At 47.4% G+C, this 23,710-nt stretch overlaps 1 protein-coding gene across 2 annotated transcripts in view; it reads right to left on the bottom strand.

Annotated features, from left to right (window-relative positions):
* Positions 1-514: 514 nt before the first annotated feature.
* The window catches only part of STYX (serine/threonine/tyrosine interacting protein), a 28,368-nt gene continuing 5,172 nt past the window's right edge, over positions 515-23,710 (bottom strand). For both annotated transcript variants that reach the window (XM_073577954.1, XM_073577953.1), the window contains exons 5-10: positions 20,724-20,784; positions 18,586-18,622; positions 17,459-17,549; positions 3,529-3,601; positions 2,513-2,603; positions 515-1,220 (exon numbers count right to left, since the gene is read on the bottom strand). In XM_073577954.1, the coding sequence (XP_073434055.1) occupies positions 1,147-1,220; positions 2,513-2,603; positions 3,529-3,601; positions 17,459-17,549; positions 18,586-18,622; positions 20,724-20,784 (427 nt within the window). In that variant the 3' untranslated portion in view covers positions 515-1,146. The remainder of the gene's footprint in view (positions 1,221-2,512; positions 2,604-3,528; positions 3,602-17,458; positions 17,550-18,585; positions 18,623-20,723; positions 20,785-23,710) is intronic.

Consider the following 23,710-nt stretch of genomic DNA (forward strand, 5'->3'; position numbering starts at 1 on the left):
AACCTTTGATGAATCAGGTCCAGTGCACACTTCACAGATTTCTCTTAGCTAAAGATCTGCAGCTCCCTTTCTCTTGCACTGATCAGAATGATGTGTCAGGCAGGTGCAGAGATGGCTGTTCCTTGTGGTCGGGAAGGACGAGGCATCAGTATTCACCTCCATCATTGGTAGCTTCCTCTGCCTTATAAGATGCATATAGTTTAGTAAGACTGTGCTAAAAAGTGCATTTTATACTCCAACACCACATTATACCTCCAGATGTGCACAGCTCGTAGATCAGTGGTCTCTAATCTTTGGCTCTAACCTGCAAAGGTATGATGTAAAATAACTCCCAACAGACTGGAAAAGTCGCTGCAGAAAAAAAAAACGCCAAATTTTAAGTTTTCAAAATGACAATTTTTTTTAATTTAGCAATCTATTGTTCCCAGTCATCAGCCACCCAGGCTGATATTTGTCTACTTACAAATGATGCCTCCATCGCACTTTTTCAGGTCACACATGACAGGACTCAGTATTTCCATAGTAAGTTTACATGTTTATTGAAAAACATCAGAACAATCTGTTACGGAGGAACCAGCTCAGTTCCTTTTTTTTTTTCTTCTTTAACCCCCTCAGGCCAAAGCCACAATATAAATTGCATAAAAAAGGAAAAAATTTTAGAAGGTTATATCAACAGTGTACAATCTGCCCCAAATGATCAGGGGCGTAGAGAACGTGATTTGTTAAAAATTTCCAGAATTTCTAAACCTATAAAATGTATTTACAAAACACAAAAGTTTAGCAAACATTTCAATACTAAAGCTTTTCTTCTCTTATAAATTAAATAATTTTTAGGTAGAAACAGGTCTCCCTCCCATCAGTTGCATTGCATGAAATTACTTTATATTATAGAAAAAAAAAAAAAAAGAAAAAAAAAAACTTCAAGTATGAAAAAAGTGCCTTATTGCAGTAATACCTCTTTGCACATCAAAATATTTTTTTTTTTTTCCTCAGTAAAACAGCCGTGTAAAAAGCAGTAAAACAATCAGTGAAATCCACTTATCCATGGAAAGTTCAGTGATGGTTGAAAAAGTACAATAGCAGCACCCGGACATAAGGTGATGTCAGCCGTGCGGTTACTCAGCCTTTTGTGGGTCGTGTTGGACCTCAGCCGTCCTGAGCTGCAGATGTGTGCATGCTCCCAATCTCATCTTCCTCTTCAAGCGTTCGCTTCAGGCTACCTAAACGAAAAAGAAAATCAAGTAGTAAGGCTGGGGGCTGCTATGTTTATGACCACTGCTCAGGTGGTACAACCATGGCCACCGTATGTTTCTGTGCCTCTCCATTCCTCATATAAATTGGGTGTGGACTTCAAGTTTTTTTTTTTTTGCTTTTCTACCATGTTCACTAAATGCTAAAACTGACCTGCCATTATGATTCTCTGGATCACTAAAAGTTCGTAGACACCAAACATGTATAGGTTCTTTTTTTAGTTAAGTGGTGAAAAACAAAATCCAAAAGTCTGTAAGAAGAAAAAAAAAAAAAAAAAAAAAAAAAAAAAAAAAAATGTAGCTCATGTCGCCATTTTCCCAGACCTGTAGCATCTCCATTTTTTGTGATCTGGGGTTGGGTGTGAGTTTTTTTTTTTTGCGTAACCAAGCTGACGTTTTTATTGATAGTGTTTTGGGGGGTAGATATGATGCTTTTATCCTGGTATTGCACTTTATTGCAATGTTGCAGTGGTAAAAAAAAAAAAAAAAAAATGTAATTCTGGCACTTTGACTTTTTTTCCTGTTACACAGTTAATTGATATGATTAATTTGCTGTACATTTTAATAGATCAGACATTTCTTAACTCCAAATGTGAGTATTTTAAATTGTTTTATTATGAATGAGAAGGGGAGGGGGGGGGGAATTCATATTGTTTAAACTTATTTTTTACTTGTTTCAGTAGTCCCCTTAATAGACTTGGAGCTGCAATCATCCAATTGTCTACTCAATACATAGCAATGCTTCAGCCCCGCGAGTAATAGAAAAAAAAAAAAAAATTGTATGTATGTATGTATGTATGTATGTATGTATATATATATATATATATATATATATATATATATATATATATATATATATATATATATATCTCTCTATCTCAAGATCTTCCATGAACACCAGTCACGGGCCTATGTTCATAGGAGATTCACAATGACAGGCACGGGGGTCTTATGCAGACCCTCAGATGTCATGACAACCCATCGGCACACTGGGATCACATAACAGAACGCCGAGGAGCGGGTCTTGGCGTGTTTCTGGCTAGCACATGTTAAATGCCGTGGCTTTTAGAGGCACATGACAGCTGATCAGATCAGCTGTGATGTGCAAGTTAAGATGTGGGCTCAGTGCCGGAGCCTGCATCAAAGGTCGAGAAGAGGTTAAAAGAAACCTAGGTCTGTAACCCATTTACCACAAGCATCATGGAGGAGGGCTCAAGTTCAGATCTCCAACAATATCTTCTTCCCAGTATACAATGACTTACCTGCACCGGACTGTAACGAGAACGTCCTCCCCAACTGCAGAGGAGACATCATTTTGATGGTTAATTTTGCTAGATAGATGGCTTCATATTCCTGCAGATGGAAAGGATTAGATAAGGATAAATGGTAGCTACAAGATAGATTAATGTTTGGACCAATGAAAACAGCATGAAAATGCAGCAGTGTGAACTGCACTCAGGTTGTAAGGAAAGCATCCGTGTGATAACCACATCAATACTAATGGATAATACTGTTCATAGCCGCCCACTCCACACACAAGATATACCTCATCAACTGCCTATAAAGCAATATTCACATGAGGACATTCTATACCTCAATCACATTTCATCATTAGATCACAGCATAAAGAAATAAACTGAATGATGGAAAGATGGCAGCAGCGATCGGCGACAGCCGGATCTGTACAAGTTCTAGGTTACACAAGTCGTAATACCACCACATTGACCACCATGGACTCAGACAGGAAAGCATTAGCATGTAAAGGCAAGATGTTACATGGCCGATAATGTAAATGTATGGCCATCAGTCGGGGGCTGCTTTTTAGGTTAGAATAGAGAGGAAACCTTCAGATCGGTGATTTGTCCAAATACTAAAAATAGTCAGTGTCCCATTGTCATCAACACCCCTGAAGAACTGGACTTTCTAGGGGATATTATGATCTAAACTCCCAAGTTATTGAATCCGGCCGTGCAGAGCGGTATCCCACCACCGTCGTCTGTGAAAGCGCGGGATCTGATGTGGCAGCGATGGGTTAATGCAAACAACATGATGGTGAATTTTCACAGAGGGTTGTGGGATCCCGCTCTGTGCACCCAGATCTCCCAATACGGCTTATAAGTCACTTTCCATAATCATCAGTCTAATAAAGGGCAGTCTGACACTCCTTGTACCCTCTCTTTAGTGGTCGCCCTATTACATTGCTATGGTGGCAGACTTGTGCAGTAAGGAGCACTAACCCCAATCACCCAATTAGGAAAATTATACCTAATCTCAATACCTGAAGTTGATGTACAAATCCAGCATTGGGGTTAATGCAGAACCTTCTTTCTTGGACGTAGGTGAAGGCGTCCCTAGGAGTAAAATGGTGACTGGTCAGTGAGGGAACCATGCAACAACTATTGCCAACATTAGCCACTCAACCTTTGTAAGATTTCAAAGACCACATAAGCTTTTGCCCAGCTGTTCATTTGCTTCCTAAATCCAAAAAGCTAAGCAATTATTTTTAGTCTCCATTTACATTTTTCGACTGCAGTGCTTGTCTTAACCCCTTCAAGCCGCAGCCCTTTTTAGTTTTTGCATTTATTTTTCGCTCCCTTTCTTTCCAGAGCCATAACTTTTTTTATTTTTCAGTCAATATGGTCGTGTGAGGGCTTGTTTTTTGCAGGCAGATGGCCTCTCATCCTAATAGGGACAGGAAATACGAAAGAGGTCAAATAGTCCCTCTTACCTCCATTCCTCAGTGTTGTTATAAAGGACCACAACTTATGGATGCTTACTATATACAAGTTAATCAGTTTTGGAATGTCAGTATAGGGGTGGGAATTACCCGTGCTGTTGTGGTAGGTTATTAGAAGACAAATTACCAGTAAGTCCAATTCTATTTTCTCTAATAACCCCCCAGGACAGCACACAGGAGGCAATGCCAAAGACTGATGACTCAGGGAGGGACAACCGTCTGGAGAACTTTTCTCCCAAATGCCAAATCTCTGACAGATGTTAAGTCAAGTCTATAATGTCTAACAAAGGTGTGGACAGACAACCAGGTGGTTGCTCTGCATATCTGCTCGATGGAAGCGCTGGCCTTTTCCACGCATGAAACGGCTACTGCTCTGGTGTAATGTGCCATGAATGTTTCTGGAGGTTCGAGTTCCTGAATCTTATAAGCTTCAATAATCGCATTTTTAAACCAATTTGCCACTGTGGCCTTGGATACCTTCCTTCCCCTATTCTGGCCATAGGGTTGAACAAACAGGTTTCTATCCTTTCTTCACTCTCTGGTAATGTGGAGATAATGTAGGACCACTCTCCTTGTGTCAAGAAAGTGGAACTCTTCCTCTTTCTTCGGGTTCTGACAAAATGAGGGTACTATTATGTCCTGGTTTCTGTGGAAGTCTGAAACCACTTTTGGTAGGAACGACGGATCCAGACGGAACACTAGTCGGTCTTCCAGTATCGATAGATAGGTTCTTCTATTGAAAGAGCCAGCAACTCCCCCATGCGCCTGGCTGTTGTAATTGCTACCAGGAATGCTGTCTTCCAGTATAGCCTAACAGGGCTTCAAATGGTGAAAGGGTTAGGCCCTTTAGGACAATATTGAGGTCCCAAGCTGGAACCTGACTGACTGTTCTGGGATGTAGCCGTGTAGCTGCCATCATAAATCTCTTTGACCAGTCTTTTGCAAACCATAGGTAGATAAAGTATGAACTTAACACAGCGACCTGTACTTGTAGTGTACTGGGCCTGAGTCCCTCGTCTAGTCCATCCTGAAGATCTAAGATTCTAGCTACATTGGCTTTCTGGGGATCTGGTTGTTCTGGTGCACACCAGGATATGAATTTCTTCCAGGTCTTCTGGTATATTCCATTGGTCACTGGTTTCCTACTTTTTCGCAGTGTCTTGAGGACTGTCAGAGACCTCTGGCTCTTAGGATCGAGACTTCAGAAGCCAGGCTGCCAGGTGTAACCGCTCTATTTCTGGCTGATAGAGTGGTCCCTGGTGTAGGAGATCGGTCCCTGGTGTAGGAGATCGGTCCCTGGTGTAGGAGATCGGTCCCTGGTGTAGGAGATCTTTGAATGGTGGAAGTATAAGAGGACAGTCTATGCTTAGACTGGATATGGTACTGTACCAATTTCTTTTTGGCAAGAGGGGTGCCGCTAGAATCACCCTGGTTCGTTCCTTATCTTCTGCAGAGTTCTTGGTAGGAGAGGAATCAGAGGGAAGGTGTAGCCTAGAATGAATCGCCATTGGTGGGCTAAAGCGTCAGGGTTCAGGGAGAAATAAGTCGCCTTTGCATTTTGGTGGTTGGCAAACAAACCCCCACCTTCTGCTTAACATCTGGAATACCTCCGGATCCAGACTCCACTCTCCCAGGTGAATATCTCTCCTGAACAGGAAGTCGGCTTGTCTGTTGTCTGCTCCTCTTATGTGAAGGTCTGATATGGATTGCAGGTTTTCTTCTGCCCACGAGAATATTCTTGCAGAGATGGCCTTCAGGTCCTCTTGTCTCGAGCTCCCCTGATGACGGAGATGTGCGACCGTCGTAATATTGTCCAAGTAGATTCTTACATGGGTATCTTGGACTAGTGAAGCAGCTGCTTTGAGGGATTGCTCCACTGCTTTCAGTTCCCTGAAATTTGAGGACTGACTGCTGACCAACTGTCCAGAGATGCTGCAAGGATGTCTGGCACACTACTACTCCCCAATCTGAGTTGCTTGCATCTACTTCCATGGTGACTAGCGGGGACTGGACCCAGAGGACGCACTGTTTAGCTTTACTGAACTAATCCACCATGACAACAAGGCTCGTATCCTGTCTGGTATAGACACCTTCCTGCTCAGGGATCTGGGAGATCCATCCCACTCTGCAGGTCTTTGGTGTGTGCCTGGGCCCAGGCTACCGACTGGATACAGGACGTCATGGAGCCAAAGGACTGACATAAACCTCATGGTCACCGATCTTCTGCTTCGCAGGATGTTTATTTTTGTTCTCAGCTGAATCTGTTTCTCTGGGCACGAATGACGCCTGCTTCCGAGAATCCAGGAGGACTCCTAAGGCGGCTTTCCTCTGGGAAGGGATCAGATCTGATTTCTGATAATTTATCAACCATCCCAGTGATATTAGTATCTGTGAAGCCTTCTGTATGTGTTCCTATAACACCTGAGCTGACGGGGCCACTAGCAGAAAATTGTCGAGGTAAGGAATAATGTAAGTCTGCCGTTCCCTGATGTGGGCCATGACCTCCGGCATCACCTTGGTTAAGATTCTTGGAGCTGATGACAGTCCAAACGGAAGGACGTTGAACTGATAATGACGTGTCTGACCCCCGTTCACTGCAAATCTCAGGAATTTCCGATGTTCTGAATGAATTGGAATATGATAGTATGCATCTCGGAGGTCTATTGTCGCCATGGTGAAACCTCTCTCTATCAGGGGAATCGCTGATCTGATTGATTCCATTTTCAACCTTCTGTAGTGGATTGATTCAATGGCTTTAGGTTTATTATCACCCTGTGGGATCCATCTGGCTTGTTTATCAAGAAGAGCTTGGAGTAGTGACCCGTTCTCTCCTCTTGGAACCGGGAAGATTGCCCCGGAGATTAGCAGCTTCCTTAGATCTGCGTCCAGGGCAGACTGGAGTGTCTGAAGAGAGCTGGGTGATTCTTACTCTGCATAGAAGGTAGGAGGCAAATGCTATGTTCACTCCCCTCCGGAAGGTTTCTAGGACCCAAGGACTGCTGGATATGGCCCGCCATTCCAGAAGGAAGCGAGAAACACGCCCTCCCACTCTCTGGTGAGCTTCAAGATATACGCTGGCATTGGTCCCGGGAGAGAAAAAGGTTCCTGTCCCGGCCCCCTTTGGGGTAGCTTCATCTTCTGGTCTTTCCTTTCCCTTTGTATTGGGAAGGCTGTTCCTGTGAAGGGCGAAAGGGTCTCTTGATAGGGCTCCTCTTTGCCCTCTTCGGTTCAAGACGACTTCTTGTCTGAGACTTTTTCTAATAGTTCATCCAATGCCGGTCTGACAAGATATTTGCCCTTGAAGGGGATGGAGCACAACTTGACTTTTGATGCCATATCCCCACTCCAGGATCTCAGCCATAAGGCTTGTCTTTTTGAGTTAGATAGGGCTGCTGACCTAGCCGCTACCCGGAGGGATTCTGTCGAAGCATCCGCTAAAAAGGCAGTGGCATTCTGGATAAGTGGGAAAGAGGCCAGGATCTCCTCTCTAAGGGTCCCTGCTGCCAGGTGTTCTTCTAGTTGCCCTAACTAGAGGGACCTTGATCTGGCCACTGAGGTGGAGACCGCACTTGTGCTGAACAGAGCAGCTGACGTTTCCCCAAGATTTTCTGAGCAGACCTTCCATCTTGCGTTCCTTGGGGTCCTTCAATTGAGATGAATCTTCAAAGGGTAGGGTTGTCTTATTAGTAACCTGGGTGACCTAAACGTCCACCCTGGGAACCTCTGATCAGCATTGTGCAGTCTCCTCATAAAGGAGAGGTTCCCAATTGATCTCTGATGGAGTATTCAGTCTCTTCTCTGGGGTTTCCCATTCTTCCAGTACCAGTTTCTTGATGTTTTTGTGGATTGGGAAGAACAATTTTTTCTTGGTTCGGAGGCCCCCAAACACTTCTTCCTGTACGGAACATGTTGGTCTCTCCTCCTCCACTTCCATAGTCCTTCTCACTGCAGAAATAAGATCCTCCAAATTGGCAGTAGAGAAGTAGTATCTCCTTCCCTGTGTATCTGGGTCAGAGCTAAGTTCTCCTTCCTCCTGGCAGTCCTGAGGTATGGACTCCTGGGAGTCAGATTCCTCTACCTGCGGAATTTTCCTTTCCCTTATTGCTGGGGCAGTACTTGGGCCTGGAGCTAGCTGGGAAAAGGAGGCTAGGGAGGCCTGTATCTTCTGTCAGACAATATCTTTGGTGTCCTCTTTCAAAAGAGGGCTGTTCCTCTTTTAGGACTGTTAATGCACCCCTGACATAGGGGTTTGCTATGTGAGGAGGAGAGTCTCTTGGCACATATTGCGCACACTTGCAAGTAAGGCCCTTGGATTTGCTCCTGGGTGTAGATTCCTTGTCCCCCTAGAAGAGAGAAGGCAGAAATTACTTTAAATATCCTAGAACCTGCACCCTGGAGAATACCCAATGCCTGTGTACTTACAGGGATCGGAGTAGCAATGGGCTCCACAGAAGCAGAGCGGGAAGGATCAGTCTCCACGACAGTATAGTTTGTCCTACCTTACTTGACCTTGTGTCCAGGGCTCCTTTAATAGGGTGACCGGACCAGCACCTCCCTCTGACCTGAGGGGCTCCTCCCCTGCTTTCCCTGGCAGCAGAATCCACACAGGAATCGATGCTGCAGTTTTCCATTTTCAAATTTGCCGCCCTCTTGGTCCTGGCCGCAAACTAGAAGTGACGCTTTCCTTCAGCCGGTGTCACTCCCGGCTGCACGGCTCACACAGGAAACAGCGAGAAATGCTGTTAGAGAAATCCATGCGGCATCACGGGTCTGTAGCAGGGGAGAAGATTGAACGGATAGCTCGGGGAGGCCTCCGTTTGGACGATTCCCCCGGACCTTACTCTACAGCGTGGACTGGGGGAGGAAGACGTCCTGAGTCTGGAGGAGACAGGAGCAGCGCGATGGAGAGGGAGTTAAGATGACCGCCTCCAGCTGCCCAGCTTTCCTTAATTCCCCTATGGTGTCTGCCACCGGCACAGCACCCAGGATGACCTCTTCATCCCTATAGGGAAAGGAAAAACACTGAGGAATGAAGGAAGGAGGGAGGGACTATTTCACCTCTTTCGTATTCCCTGCCCCTATTAGGATGAAGGACATCCTCCTGTGTGCTGTCGTGGAGGGTTATTAGAGAAAAACAGATTTTTTGGGTTGTTTAACATAAAATCTGTTTCTCGGAGCCTTCATTGGGGGACACAAACCATGGGGTGTATGCTGCTGCTGCCACTAGGAGGCTGACACTATGCGGAAAAAAAGGTTAGCTCCTCCGCCGCAGTATACACCCCACCGACCGGCACTAATTTCCTCAGTTAGTGAGAAAGCAGTAAGTGAAGTAACAAAATAGACTTAAAGAACAGACAACTCAACTGTAACCAACAATCAACATAAGAACAGTAGTTGCAGAACATGGGAGGGTGCTGTGTCCCCAAATGAAGGCTCCGAGAAACAGATTTTACGGTAAGCAACCCAAAAATCCTGTTTTCTCTATCGCTTCATTGGGGACACAGAAACCATGGGACGTCCCAAAGCAGTCACTGGGGAGGGAGAAGCAAACTTCCATTAGGTCTGAGTACTCACCACCGTCGCCTGCAAGATCCTTCTGCCTAGGCTGGCGTTCGCCGAAGGGTAGGTGTGGACCTTGTAAAATTTGGCAAACGTGTGGATCGAAGACCAGGTTGCAGCTTTGCAAAGCTGTGGCGCACCACCCAGGAGGCACCCACTGCCCGGGTAGAGTGAGCTCTAATTCCAGGAGGGGGCACTCGATGCTTGACCCGGTAGAATTCCAAAATTGCCGATCTGATCCAGCGAGCAATAGTAGCCTTGGAGGCCGGCTGACCTTTCCGCGCACCATCTGGAATGATGAAAAGCGAGTATCTTCCGCAAGGGAGTCGTCCTAGCTAGGTAGACCTTCATCGCCCTGACCAGGTCTAGCTTGTTCAAGCAGCGCTCGAGCGGGTGGACTGGACCCGGACAAAAGGACGGGAGAACAATTTCCTCATTTAGGTGGAGAGTTGACACCACCTTAGGCAGGAAGGAAGGCAGGGGCCACAGGACCACCTTATCCTGGTGGAGCACTAAGAAAGGGGGGGGGGGGGGGGGGCGACAAGAAAGGGCCACCAATTCCGACAGGCGCCGGATGGAGGTGATGGCCACCAGAAAGGCTACCTTCCAGGAGAGAAGACATAGGGAAACTTCCCTGAGAGGCTCAAAGGGTGAACCTTGTAGAGCCTCCAGAACCAGATTGAGATCCCATGGATCAACAGGAGCACGGTACGGAGGTGCCGCATGAGCCACTCCCTGAAGAAAAGTCTTGACCTGCGGTCAGGAGGCCGTCTTCTGGAAAAGGATGGAAAGCGCCGAGACTTGACCCTTTAAAGAGCTGAGGGCAAGGCCCGCATCTAAGCTTGCCTGGAGGAACGCCAGGAAAGAAGGGAGTGAAAAGGACATGGGCGGAATGTCATTGGCCTCGCACCAAGTGAAGTAGGCCTTCCACGTGCGATAATAAATTTTGGAAGACGATTGCTTTCTAGCCCGGATCATGGTGTGGATAACCCGATCCGAAAAACCTGTCAGTTTCAGAACCGCGGTCTCAACAGCCACGCCGTGAAATTGAGCGGCAGAGAATTGGGGTGGCAGGTTGGACCCTGAGACAGCAGATCTGCTCTGTCTGGAAGCTTCCAGGGGGTGTCCGCGAGAAGGTTGACGATGTCCACGAACCAAGACCTTCTGGGCCAATCCGGAGCGATGAGGATGACTGGTACCCCTTCCGCCTTGATTTTCTTCAACAGCTTGGGAAGAAGAGGAAGGGGAGGAAACAGATAGGGGAGCTTGAACTGAGACCAGGGAATGGTCAGAGCATCGGCGCCCACTGCAAGAGGATCTCGCGCCCTGGATACGAATTGCGGAACCTTCCTGTTCAGGCGAGACGCCAGCAGATGTACGTCCGGCGTCCCCCAACGACGGCAAAGCTGATGGAAAACATCCGGATATAAGGACCTCTCTCCCGCCGCGAGACCCTCGCGGCTGAGAAAGTCGGCGGCCCAGTTGTCCACGCCGGGAATGTCTACCTCGGATATCGCTTGGACTGATACCTCTGCCCAGTGGAGAATCTTGGACACTTCCGCTAGTGCCGAGGAACTCCGTGTCCCCCCTTGGTGGTTGACGTATGCCACCACTGTAGCATTGTCTGAATCCGGATCGGCAGACCCGAGAAGCCTTTCCCAGTGAATGAGAGACCGATAAATCGCCCGTATCTCGAGGACGTTGATTGGCAGAGTTGTCTCGAGTCGACCACCGACCCTGAACAGTCCGATTGCGAAACACTGCACCCCAGCCGAGAAGGCTGGCGTGCGTTGTCACAATCTGCCAGTGAATTGGGAGGAATGACCGGCCCAGGGAAATGAGAGGTGACGTCAGCCACCAATTGAGGGACTGTTTGACCTGGGACGAGAGGCGAATTGGACGATCCAGAGAAGAGAGACCTGTTCCACCGAGACAGGATGGCCTGTTGAAGCGGTCTCGAGTGGAATTGAGCAAAAGGAATTGCTTCGGCCGTCGCCACCATCTTTCCCAAGACTTTCATGGCAGACCGGAAAGATGGCAGCTGGGGGCTCTGCAGTGATCGTACAGCTCGTCAAAGAGAGCTCCTCTTCTCTTCGGGGAGAAAGACCCTTGATCACGGGTGTCGAACAATAAGCCTAGAAACACAAGACGTTAAGTCGGAACAAGGCAGGACTTCCTTTTGTTTACAAGCCACCCGAATCTGGACAAGGTGTCGAGAACGATGGCAAGACTTTGGTCAGCCTGGGAAAAAGACGGAGCTTTGATTAGAACGTCGTCGAGGTACGGAAAGAGGATGAGACCTCTGACCCTCAACAGGGCCATCACCGCCGCCATCATCTTTGTAAACACTCTGGGCGCGGTGGCGAGACCGAACGGCAGAGCGACAAACTGGTAGTCCTGATGAATGGCGAAACGCAGGAATCTCTGATGCCCGGGAAAGATGGGAACATGCAGATAGGCATATTGAATGTCTATTGAGCACATGAATTCTTGCCCCTCCATGGAAGTGATTACTGAACGAAGGGACTCCATCCTGAAATGTCGCAGGCGGACCCTTTTGTTCATTAATTTGAGATCCAGAAAGGGCCGAACCGCGCCGCCTTTATTCAGCACTACAAACAGGTTTGAGTAAAACCCTGTGAATCGTTCTGTTTCAGGAACAGGCACAATCACCCCGGAACTGAGAAGAGAGGCGACAGAAGCAAAGAAACCCAGAACTAAAGCGGGGTCTTTTGGAGGTCGGGACTCGAAGAAGCGATCCCGGGGCCGAGAAACGAACTCTATCTTGTATCCTGAGGATACAACTTCCCTGACCCAAGTGTCTTCCACCGAGGCAATCCAGACGGGTCTGAAAAAAAGGAGTCGGCCGCCCAGTTGGGAAGGCGCCTCGAAACTTTGTTGATAGTCATGCCGATGTGGACCGTCCAGTTCTGGACCTGGAGGATCTGCTCTGGGAGGAGTGAGATCGCCAGGAGGGAGTGGGCCTAAAGGAGACCTTCTTCCAATCCTGGCGGGCTTGTGGCCTTTGTTGGTTGGAAAAGGGTTCTGCCGTCGCGAAGCGGCGGAAAGACCGAAAGGGCCGAAACTGACGCCTTGGAGGGGGTCTACGAGGCTTAGCCTGAGGGAGAAGGGAGCTTGTGCCTCCAGTGGTGTCTTTAATAATCTGGTCCACCTGGGATCCAAAGAGACGCGCTCCCTGAAATGGCAGATTGGTAAGGGACTTTTTTGATGACAAATCCGCCTGCCATGCCTTAAGCCAAATTGTACGCCGTATTGCCACTACGTTGCTGGAGGCTTGAGCTGCGCAAGACGCGGCATCTAAGGAGGCTGAGACCAAATATCCCCCTGCATGGGAAATCTGGTTGGCTAGCTCAGCCAGTCGCTCTGGTTGGGCCCTATCAAGAATGCCTTGGCGGAAATCCTCCTCCCAAGTAGCTATGGCTTTTGCTACCCAAGTGGAAGCAAAGACCGGGCTTAGCACCGCCGCAGCCGCTTCGAATGCTGACTTTGCTAAGGATTCTATGATCCTGTCGTTAGAATCCTTGAGAGACGCCACACCTGAAATCGGAAGAACCGTGTTGTTAGATGCTCCTGTGTCCGGACTCCAGACTATCTACAGAGGGGGAAGCCTACCAGTTGTTGGTGAGCTCTTGAGAAAATGGATACAGCACACCAAGACGTTTCACTCTTTGAAAACGCCTGGTTGGATTTTCTCTTTCCCTGGTAAGGAGCTTGTCAAACTCAGAGTGAGAAGCGAAGACTCTGGAAGGTGCTTCCGCCCGGCTGAACGAAACCTCCTGATCTGAGGATTTCGCAGGGGAGTCTGTGATCTCAAAAGTGTGGTTGATCGCTGCAATGAGGTTCTGTACCATAACCTTCATATCCGCGATATGGTCCGAATCCAGCTCTAAAACCCCTTCGGATGGCGCATCCGAGAACGCTTTTCCTGACTCAGGTGAAGAGGCACGAGAAGGAGACTGCTGGGAAGGACTATGTGGTGAGATGGGGCGCGGGGAGGATTCCGGCTGGAGATCCTGCCTAGGCCTTTTACGGCTCACACTGGCTGGCTCAGATGGAGCCTCTTGTGTCCTACTGAATCCTGCAGAAGTGTCCAGGGGCAACTTATCAAGAACGGCCACTAGGGACTGAGACACCCTGGTGAGATCCGCTACCAATTGTGAAAGAGAAGAAGCCCACCCAGGAATGGGGGATTCACTCTCACGTGGAAGAATAGGGGGCTCCTGGGCGGCAGGCTCAATGGGATTGCTGCAGTCGAGGCAGAGGGGAGAGGACTGACCTGAGGGAAGTTTGCGTTTGCAAGAAGAACATGCAAAGTATTTGACCAGGGTGCCAGTGGAGGAAGCAGGAGGACGAGCATGATTAGGCTCAGGGTTAGACATAATGAAGGAAAGTCACTGAAGCAGTGCCGGAAGGTTGGGGGACAGGAGGCAGAGGAGGGTGTCAGTCTGCAGTTGCAGAGCTACTCACGGTCCGGTGTCCTGTAGATGCTTCCAGCACGCGACGCTGCGCAGCTCGACTGCATCTACAGGGCCACAGATAGAGGAGATGGAGTCCGGCTGACAGGCTGAGAAAATGGAGGCAGCCTGATAGGAGCAGGAAGTAAAGGCGTGCGTTTTCCAGAGGAGACAGGGAGGAGTGGGCGGGACTAAGCGCAGTAAGGAGGACGAAGATGGTGCTGCCCGCTGCCAATAGGCAGACCAGGAGTGGGTGGACTGAGGAGCGCAGACACAGAGGGAGAGAGCGGTGGGCGGGCCTAAAATGGGCGGGAGAGAAGCCCGCCTAAGGAAGAAGGCAGTGGGCGTGGCCATGACGCCGAGCAAGGCCCAAACTGAAGACAGGGCCTGGAGTAAATGCGGCAGCCGCTAGGGAGCGCAGGGCGGTGTGGAGGTAACGCTGCGCTGTTGCGGCGACCGCTTCTGAAAGGATCCCTGCCTGCAGCTGGGCTGCCTAGCTGAAATGAGATAAGTGCAGCCGGGGAGGGGGGCAGGGTGAGGAAGGGGCTGTCACGGTGCTGATGGAGCAGTGATTCCTAGGAGACATGCCATTGCGGGGCCCCATACTTACCTACCTGATCCTGTAATCCGAGGTGGTAGACAGACCTGTAGAAAAGGGTACCTTCATCATCCAGAGAAGGCTGTCCGCGTCTCTTCCAGACCGACAGGCTCTGGTGGGCGAGTGGGTGGGAGACGGGGGGGCGAGGACCAGACTGGAGGGCCTGACACGCATCCGTGGTAGAGGCTTGTGGTCCTGCTGTGGAGAGCTATGAGGATACAGGGTGGCAGTGCACGCCGTACTCAGTCTCTTTGTGGGACTACAGATGTGACCATTCACTCTGTATCCCTCCGGAAAAAACCTGCAAAGAAACGACACACACTGAGGTAGATATGGGTCTAATGAAAGACCCGTGTCCACCTCCTACTGACACTAAGCTAAACTGAGGAAATTAGTGCCGGTTGGGTCTATACTGCGGAGGAGGAGCTAACCTTTTTTGTGCATAGTGTCAGCAGCATACACCCCAAGGTTTCTGTGTCCCCCAATGAAGCGAGAGAGAAAAGTGCAACTCCACAACTCTTTTTTGGATTTTTTTTACCACGTTCACCAAATGCTAAATCTGACCTGCCATTATGATTCTCCAGGTCAATACGAGTTCACAGACACCAAACATGTCTAGGTTGTTTTTTATTTAAATGGTGAAAATAAAATCCAAAGTTTGTTAAAGAAAAAAAAACGTGTCATTTTCCAAGACCCAAAGAGTCTCCATCTTTCCTGATCTTGGATTGGGTGAGGGCTTTTTTGCGTGCTGAGCTAACGTTTTTAATGATATTTTGTTGTGGATATGAGCTTTTGATCACCTGTTATTGCATGTTGTGGTGACCAAAAAAACTTAAAGGGAACCTGCCACCCCCCCCCCTGGGCATTTTTAAGTAAAAGAGCCACATTCAGCAGTACTAAGGCTGCACTCTGAAGGTGGCTCTTCTGTTTCTGACCCCCAGTAACGCCGAAATATTAAACTTTTATAAATAGGTCCTCATACCTGTTATGCGTCCCATAGGTATGGAGCCACCCCCTGTATCAGCCGCCTCCAATCATGTCTCTGCAGCGTCTGGGCCCCGCCTCCCATAGCCATCCATCATGCCCCTGTGCTGCCATCTTGGTCACGCCTCCCATAGACGTCAATCATGCCCCTGCTTCGCCGTCTGTGCTCCGCCTCCTTCTGTCTCCTATGGCGGCGCCTGCTCTGTGAAAACAGTCCTCGGGCAGCACAGTGCACGCTGCCCGCGAACTGACATCAGAAGATCACGCCTGCGTGTTGTGGAGGCCCCAGATCCCGCCCCGCAGTGTGAATACATCATAACACACACTGTGGGGCAGGATTTGGGGCATCCACAACACGCAGGCATGATCGCCTGATGTCAGTTCAAGGGCAGCGCGCACTGCGCATGCCCGAGAAATGTTTTCACAGAGCAGGAGACAGAAGGAGGCGGGGCACAGACGGCAGAGCAGGGGCATGATGGACGTCTATGGGAGGCTCCATACCTATAGGACGCATAACAGGTATGAGGACCTATTTATAAAAGTTAATATTTTGGCGTTACTGGGGGGTCAGAAACAGAAGAGCCACCTTCACAGAGTACAGCCTTAGTGCTGGTCAAGGTAGCCCTTTTACTTAACGCCCAGGGGGGAGGGGTGACAGGTTCCCTTTAATTCTGGCGTTTTGATTGACACGCGCCGACTGCAGACATGCGGATATGTGCCGGGAAAGATGTGGGCTCATCGCCTCAGCCCACATCAAAAAGGGAGGAACACAAACATGTGCAGTACATGTATGGCGCATGTCGTGAAGGGGTTAAGCAAAGTGCTCTCGAATAAAAAAAAAATAACCATTAGAGATCTCAAAAGTTCTCTGTTCTCACCCTTTTTTTCTCTCAGCGTTATAGATCGTAGCAGGCGGGTCTGTACAGAGATCAGAATAAGGGAGTGGAAAGCATGAACTGTCTCAGGGAGGGCAGAGTAACAAGGGTACAAAAATAAAGCACTTGGAGAGGAAAATGGGTAAGGGTAGAAGCTGTGCTGATAAAAGCTGGGTGCAAGATTGCTTCTGTGGTCCAGGGGGCTGTTAGACACCCAGAACTCACATCATCCTACAATACTGGGAGGGACACCAACAGGAGGAACATTTTTAGACAACACAGAGATGGAAATGACTGAAGAGGAATTAAGTTTGCAGACTGAAAGGAAATTGTTATTTCATGAACTTAAAGGTAACTACAAATGTTATGAGAAATAGCACACAAAGTAAACCTCCCATTATCCGACTTGGGCTAGGTTCACACTAGCGTTCGGCAGGGCTGCGGATGGCAGCCTACTTCCTTCCTCCGTTAAGCCCCGCCCACTGCTGAACCCCTTCCTTCAGCTCCGCCTACGTCTGCATGTGTCCTGCGTACCCCATCTTTAACATTGGCTACACAGGCCATGTGGATGTATGCCGACGCATCCGCATGCGTCCTTTTAATGCGCCCGCCGACCGCAACAAAATGCAACTTTCTGCGTTCGGTGCAGCGTCAAAAAGACGCATGCGGAGGCATCCGCAAATATCCGCATGGCCTGCGTACCCAATGTTAAAGGTACGCAGGACGCATGCAGACGTAGGTGGAGCTGAAGGAAGAGGTGTGGCAGTGGGCAGGGCTTAACGGAGGAAGAAAGAAGGAAGTAGGCTGCCATCCACAACGCAAGTGTGAAGACAGCCTAAATGTTTTGTGTGGATTACTAGATCACTTTAGGCTCAGATGCTGGCATATACACCTACACAGCTCCAATTAAAAAACATATGCAGAAGTTATCAATTTTAGAGAACTGATCAACCTTTCAGCTGAAGTTTTGTGTTTATTACCTGTATTTTATTCCGAAGGTTTCCATGATGTATGCAATAACCAAGGCAGCACTGCGGGAGATTCCTGCATTCCCATGAATAAGGACTTTACCTGCACAGAAGAGAATTATTAGACCAAGCTTGGGCTGGCTGACCAGGAAGCAATATGAGCCCCAGTGACCCCTGACTGCCCCACTATAGTCATTGTAGCAGTGAGATGAGACAAGAGAACCCAACTGAGTGAAGGAGGGTTTAATATATAGTCTGGGGCAATGTAGGACAGCTGAGGGACTGATACAAGCCTTTGCATCATCACCTGACCAGTTAGAGTTAATTCCATGGAGAAGGAAGCCAATTTGTATATGCAGGTTGCCTCCTCCTGTTCATTTGTAGTGTTTGGCAACAACTTTTACTTCCACTTCAGGTTTTTAAAGAGGTATGGTCAAATAAGTCCAAAATCGTAAATTAAGTAGTAAAATGGTTGTACAGGCAAGCAACTCTGCAAGTGTTACCATTGCCAAAAACGAGACACTTTTAAAGAGGATTTGTACTGTGAATTAGTGTCCTTCAGAATTGAGTCCACTGGCGGGCCCTGGGAAAGTGACTCCAAATGCCCCATTTCCTGCCACAAACTTCTTGCTATAGAAGGGGTGAGCGTGCACCATTTCACATTGCTGTCTTTTGTCTTTGTAAGGCTAGTTTCAGACTAGCGTTCTTGGGCACAGTGCAGGGCCGCCGCTAAGCCCCGCCCCCTCCGGTCAGTTCCTCCTCTGATCGCATGAGGCTGCATGCGATCAGCGTATCCTATATTTAGCGTTGGATACGCTGATCGTGCGCTGGTCTGATTTTGCTGGCTCTGCGCCCTTTTGGCGCGGCCGCCCAGCGCACAAAAACGCGCTGTTGCTGTTTTGTGCTCTGGGCGCAGCGCCAGCAAAATCAGATCAGCGCACGGTCAACGTATCCAACGCTAAATATAGGATACGCTGATTGCATGCAGCCTCATGCAATCAGAGGAGGAACTGACCGGGGGGGTGCGGCCAGGGCTTAGTGGTGGCCCTGCACTGCGCCCAAGAACGCTAGTCTGAAACTAGCTTAACCGGATGAACACCGCAATCTTCATAGTCTGGTGCTACGGTCGCACCACTTACCTCCAGGCTGTAAACATCCATCTATGAATTCCTTTGTCTGCAAGAGAGGGGAAAAAAAAATAAAAAAATCCACAAACGTTACTGTAGTTCTCAGATATTGGAAAACCCACAGAGGCCAGATGCTACAGCATAGTGGATCTGATTTCAAGAAATCCCATGTCCAATCCGCAGACACAGACGCCCACGGCTCACAAGCGGAGACGGACATGCAGTGTGTCTTTCCAGACCGCAGCATGTCTTTCTCTGCGGGGACGCCAGCCTCCACAACACAAATTACATCAATAGAAAGTATTGACATGGTGAATCTGCACAGTTCAGTAATCACAAGCAAATTTACCCGTGTTCAATAGACGGTAGCGCTTTGGATGCAGCTAACATATGTTGCATCCAAAGTGCTGCTTATCAGGATTGTGGGCACCCAGCCTTTGGTATAGCCATGCAGGAGCATTTCTATACTTTCTAGCCTGGTAGTGCTGCAGAGACAAGTTAGATCATGCACTGCGAATTATCTAACCAACTTCCTAGTGCCTGGTGACCAGGATGTTGTCATGATGACATCGGGTCACCATGGCAACAATCGGGACCCTGTGATGACGTCGCGTGGTCTCAGATCCAAGAGCAGAGTGGGGCTTTTCTTCTCTCTGACTGGTTTTATGCAATGGCTTAGGGGCACATTCCACTTAGCCAAATTGATATCTTATAAAGCATATGGGCTTTCTTCCCTCTAACTGCTCTCTAAATGCTACGATCTCACCAAACGCAGCATTTAGAGGGTTAAAGTGCCAGGCACCGCTCCTTGCACTGAAAGCCAGGTGACAGTTGTCAGTATGAGCTAGCAATCACCGACGCACAGCCCCTTGTGCACGGGCTATTGTCAAGACTTAAATGTACTGCATCAGTCAGAAAGTCCTTCCTTATCAAGACATACATGTACTGCAAATGTCGGAAAGGGGTTAAAGGCCAAACGGTAAATTTTAGCTACCCGTGCCCTAGCACAGGGTTCCCCAACTCCAGTCCTCAAGGCCCACCAACGGGTCATGTTTTCAGGATTTCCTTAGAATAGCCCAGGTGATAATTGCATCACCTGTACAATACGAGGGAAATCCTGAAAATATGACCTGTTGGTGGGCCTTGAGGACTGGAGTTGGGGAACACTGCCCTAGCATCACTGTGGGAGCGATCTGTAATTTAAGGCAATGCTTGGAATTTCCACAACAGCAATTTCTCTGGTTTGAGTAACCTAAAAAAACAAAACAAAGAAAAATAGGACAAAGGAGCAGTAGATAAAGAATTTTATTATTGCAAAATTATAAAAATATAGTATATAATATAGCAAAGTAAGAACAAGGGAATCAGCGACACCTAGATACCACACTCAAACTAGGTTGATACAAATATTAGCACCATACATATAGCTGACTGAATTTTTGTAATACTAGGGTTATATTTGACGTATACAGACTCTGCTAATATCTGTATCGACCTAGTTTGAGTGTGGTATCTAGGTGTCGCTGATTCCCTTGTTCTTACTTTGCTATATTATATACTATATTTTTATAATTAATTTTGCAATACTAAAATTCTTATATTTTATCTACTGCTCTTTTGTTTTATTTTTCTTTTTGGGTTTCTGCTGCAGTATCATGGATGGGCCTTCGTTTATTTTGCCTTTTTTTGGGTTTATATTTGAGTAACCTTAGTCTGGATATAAACAAGCAATTTTCTGCTGTTCTAGAACCTGAGTGCTAAGGAATGCCATTGCTTACAGACGCCGTTGCCTATGGATGCAATTGTCTTGTGCACATCAAAATAATAGATCACATCCTCTGACCCCTTCCTCTGGATATTATCACTCAATTACACCATTCCCAGTATACACTCCCCACCCTGGCACAGGAAAACTCAAGGTTGACTGCATTTTTCCATTCCAATATGAATTTACACTGGAACTGGTCAAAAAAAAAAAAAAAAAAAAAAAAAAAAAAAAAAGAAGAGCAGATCACTGGATTTTAGGCTGCGACTCAGGTCATACGTCTAATGTCCAATCACTAAAAGGCTGATGTCTCCAATAAAAGGCATTGTATTTGCAGTGACTACCAAGAATAAAGTAGATGGACTGTGCCGACAGAAGCACTTACCATAGGGAAAAACCGGATGATGTTTTCAATAGGGTTATCTGCAATATCCAGGACTAAATATCTGTGAACCAAGGTTAAAACAAAAAGGTCAGCACAAGAATAAAGTCTAAGAGGACAGGACCATGATTTACTTGTGTGCCTCCATATGCTGCTTCATCTGGGGCCATGTGTGCCCCCCAGTGATACACATCAGATGGAGCGAAATGGATATATCAGGTCATGCCTTGTGCAGGGGGTGCATGATTTTGGAAGTAGAAGTTTAACTTCCTTAATCCCATATGACGTACTATCCCGTCCAGGTGCCCTGGGACTTAATTCCCAGGGACGGGATAGTACGTCATAGCGATCAGCAGCGCCAACGTGGTGAGCGCCGCTGATCGCGGCCGGGTGTCAGCTGATTATCACAGCTGACACCCGGCACAATGTGTCAGGGGCGTTCACGGACCGCCCCCGACATGTTAACCCCTTGCACACCGCGATCAAACACTCGCGGTGTACCGGGGGTTAAAGGGAAGCATGGGCAGGGAGGGGGCTTCCTCTGTGCTTCCCTGAACCCCCCACAGCAGCGCAATGTGCAGCGCTGCTGCGGGGGGCTCCTTCCCTGCAGGCCCCCGAATCCAAGATGGCGACGGGGACCTTCGGGGGCCTGCAGGGAGCTGACTTCCTCAGTGCCTGCAAAGCGCAGGCACGAGGAAGCCTGCTGCACTGCCTGTGACAGATCACTGATCTGTTACAGTGATCTGTGATGTGACAGATCAGCGATCTGTCACAGGACAGTGATGTCCCACCTGGGACAATGTAATAAAGTTTAAAAAAAAAAAAAAAAAAATAATGATTTATTATCATACCTTCAAACAAAAAGTGCAATAACGCGCGATCAAAAAGACGCATATAAATATCCATGGTACCGCTGAAAACGTTATCTTGTCCCGCAAAAAACGAGCCGCCATACAGCATCATCAGCGAAAAAATAAAGTTATAGCTCGCAGAATAAAGCAATGCAAAAATATTTTTTATATAAAATAGTTTCCATTGCATAAAAGCGCCAAAACATAAAAAAAGACCTAAATGAGGTATCGCTGTAACCGTACTGACCCGAAGAATAAAGCAGCTTTATCAATTTTACCGCACACGGAACGGTGTAAATGCACCCCCCCAAAAGAAATTCCTGAAACGCTGGTTTTTGTTCTTTCTGCGTCCCAAGAATCGGAATAAAAAGCGATCAAAAAATGTCACGTGCCCGAAAATGGTACCAATAAAAACATCAACTTGTCCCGCAAAAAATAAAACCTCACATGACTCGGTGGGTCAAAATACGGAAAAGTTATAGCTCTCAATATGTGGTGATGCAAAAACTGTTTTTACAATAAAAAGCGTCTTTTAGCGTGTGACAGCTGCCAAATATAAATACCGCCATAAATAGTAAATCAAACGCCCTTTATCACCCGCTTAGTTAGGGAAAAATGATAAAATAAAAAAAATGTATTTATTTCCATTTTCCCATTAGGGTTAGGGCTAGGGTTAGGGCTGAGATTAGGGTTAGGGGTGTGTTGGGGTTAGGGTTGGAGTTAGAATTGGGGGTTTGCACTGTTTGGGCACATCAGGTGCTCTCCAAATGCAACATGGCGTCTGAGTTGAAAAAGTCAAATGGTGGTCCTTCCCTTCCAAGCTCTGTCATGCGCCCAAACAGTGTTTTACTCCCACATATGGGGTATCAGCCTACTCAGGACAAATTGCAAAACAACTTTTGGGGTCCAATTTCTCCTGTTACCCTTAGGAAAATAAAAAGTTGGGGGCAAAAATCTAATTTTTGCGGAAAAAAATTTCTTTTTTATTTTCACGCCCGGGCGTTACAAACTTCTATGAAGCACTTGGGGGTTCAAAGTGCTCACCATACATCTAGATAAGTTCCGTGGGGGGGGCTAGTTTCCAAAATGGGGTCACTTGTGGGGAGTTTCAATAGTTTAGGTACATCAGGGGCTCTCCAAACGCACATGACACCCGCAGACCAATCCATCAAAGTCTGCATTCCAAAACGTCACTACTTCCCTTCCGAGCCCCGACGTGTGCCCATACAGTAGTTTTCTCCCACATATGGGGTATCAGCGTACTCAGAACAAATTGGACAACTTCTTTTAGGGTCCTGTTACCCATGGAAAAATAAGAATTGAGGGTGAAAAGATCATTTTTGTGGAAAAAATATGATTTTTTAATTGTACGGTTGTATGTTATAAACTTCTGTGAAGCCCTTGGGGGTGCAAAGTTCTCACCACACATCTAGATAAGTTCCTTGGGGGGGTCTAGTTTACAAAATGGTGTCATTTGTGGGGGGTTTGCACTGTTTTGGTACATCAGGGGTTTTCCAATCGCAACATGGTGTCCGATCTCAATTCCAGCAAAAAACGTCAAATGGCACTGCTTCCCTTCCGAGCTCTGCCATGCGCCCAAATAGTGGTTTACCCCCACATGTGGGGTATCAGCGTACTCAGGACAAATTGCACAATAACTTTTAGGGTCGTGTTACCCTTGGGAAAATAAAAATTGGGGGTGGAAAAAATATGATTTTTTAATTGTACCACTGTACTTTATAAACTTCTGTGAAGCCCTTGTGGGTTCAAAGTTCTCACCACATATCTAGATAAGTTCTTTGGGGGGTCTAGTTTCCAAAATGGGGTCACTTGTGGGGGGTTTCCACTGTTTAGGTACATCAGGGGCTCTCCAAACGTGACATGGCGTCAGATCTGAACTCCAGCCAATTTTGCATTGAAAAAGTCAAACGGCGCTCCTTCCCTTCTGAGCTCAGCCATGCGCCGAAACCGTGGTTCCCCCCCACATATCAGGTATCAGCGTACTCAGGACAAATTGCACATTAAATTTTGCAGTCCAATTTCTCCTGTTACCCTTGGTAAAATAGAAAAAATTGAACCTGAAATATTTTTTTTGTGAAAAAAGTTAATTTTTTTTTTTTTTTAAATATTCAAAAAATT

Source organism: Dendrobates tinctorius, unplaced genomic scaffold (assembly GCF_039654945.1).
Source record: "Dendrobates tinctorius isolate UK_male_01 unplaced genomic scaffold, ASM3965494v1 ptg000058l, whole genome shotgun sequence".
In the NCBI taxonomy this organism is placed as follows: domain Eukaryota; kingdom Metazoa; phylum Chordata; class Amphibia; order Anura; family Dendrobatidae; genus Dendrobates; species Dendrobates tinctorius.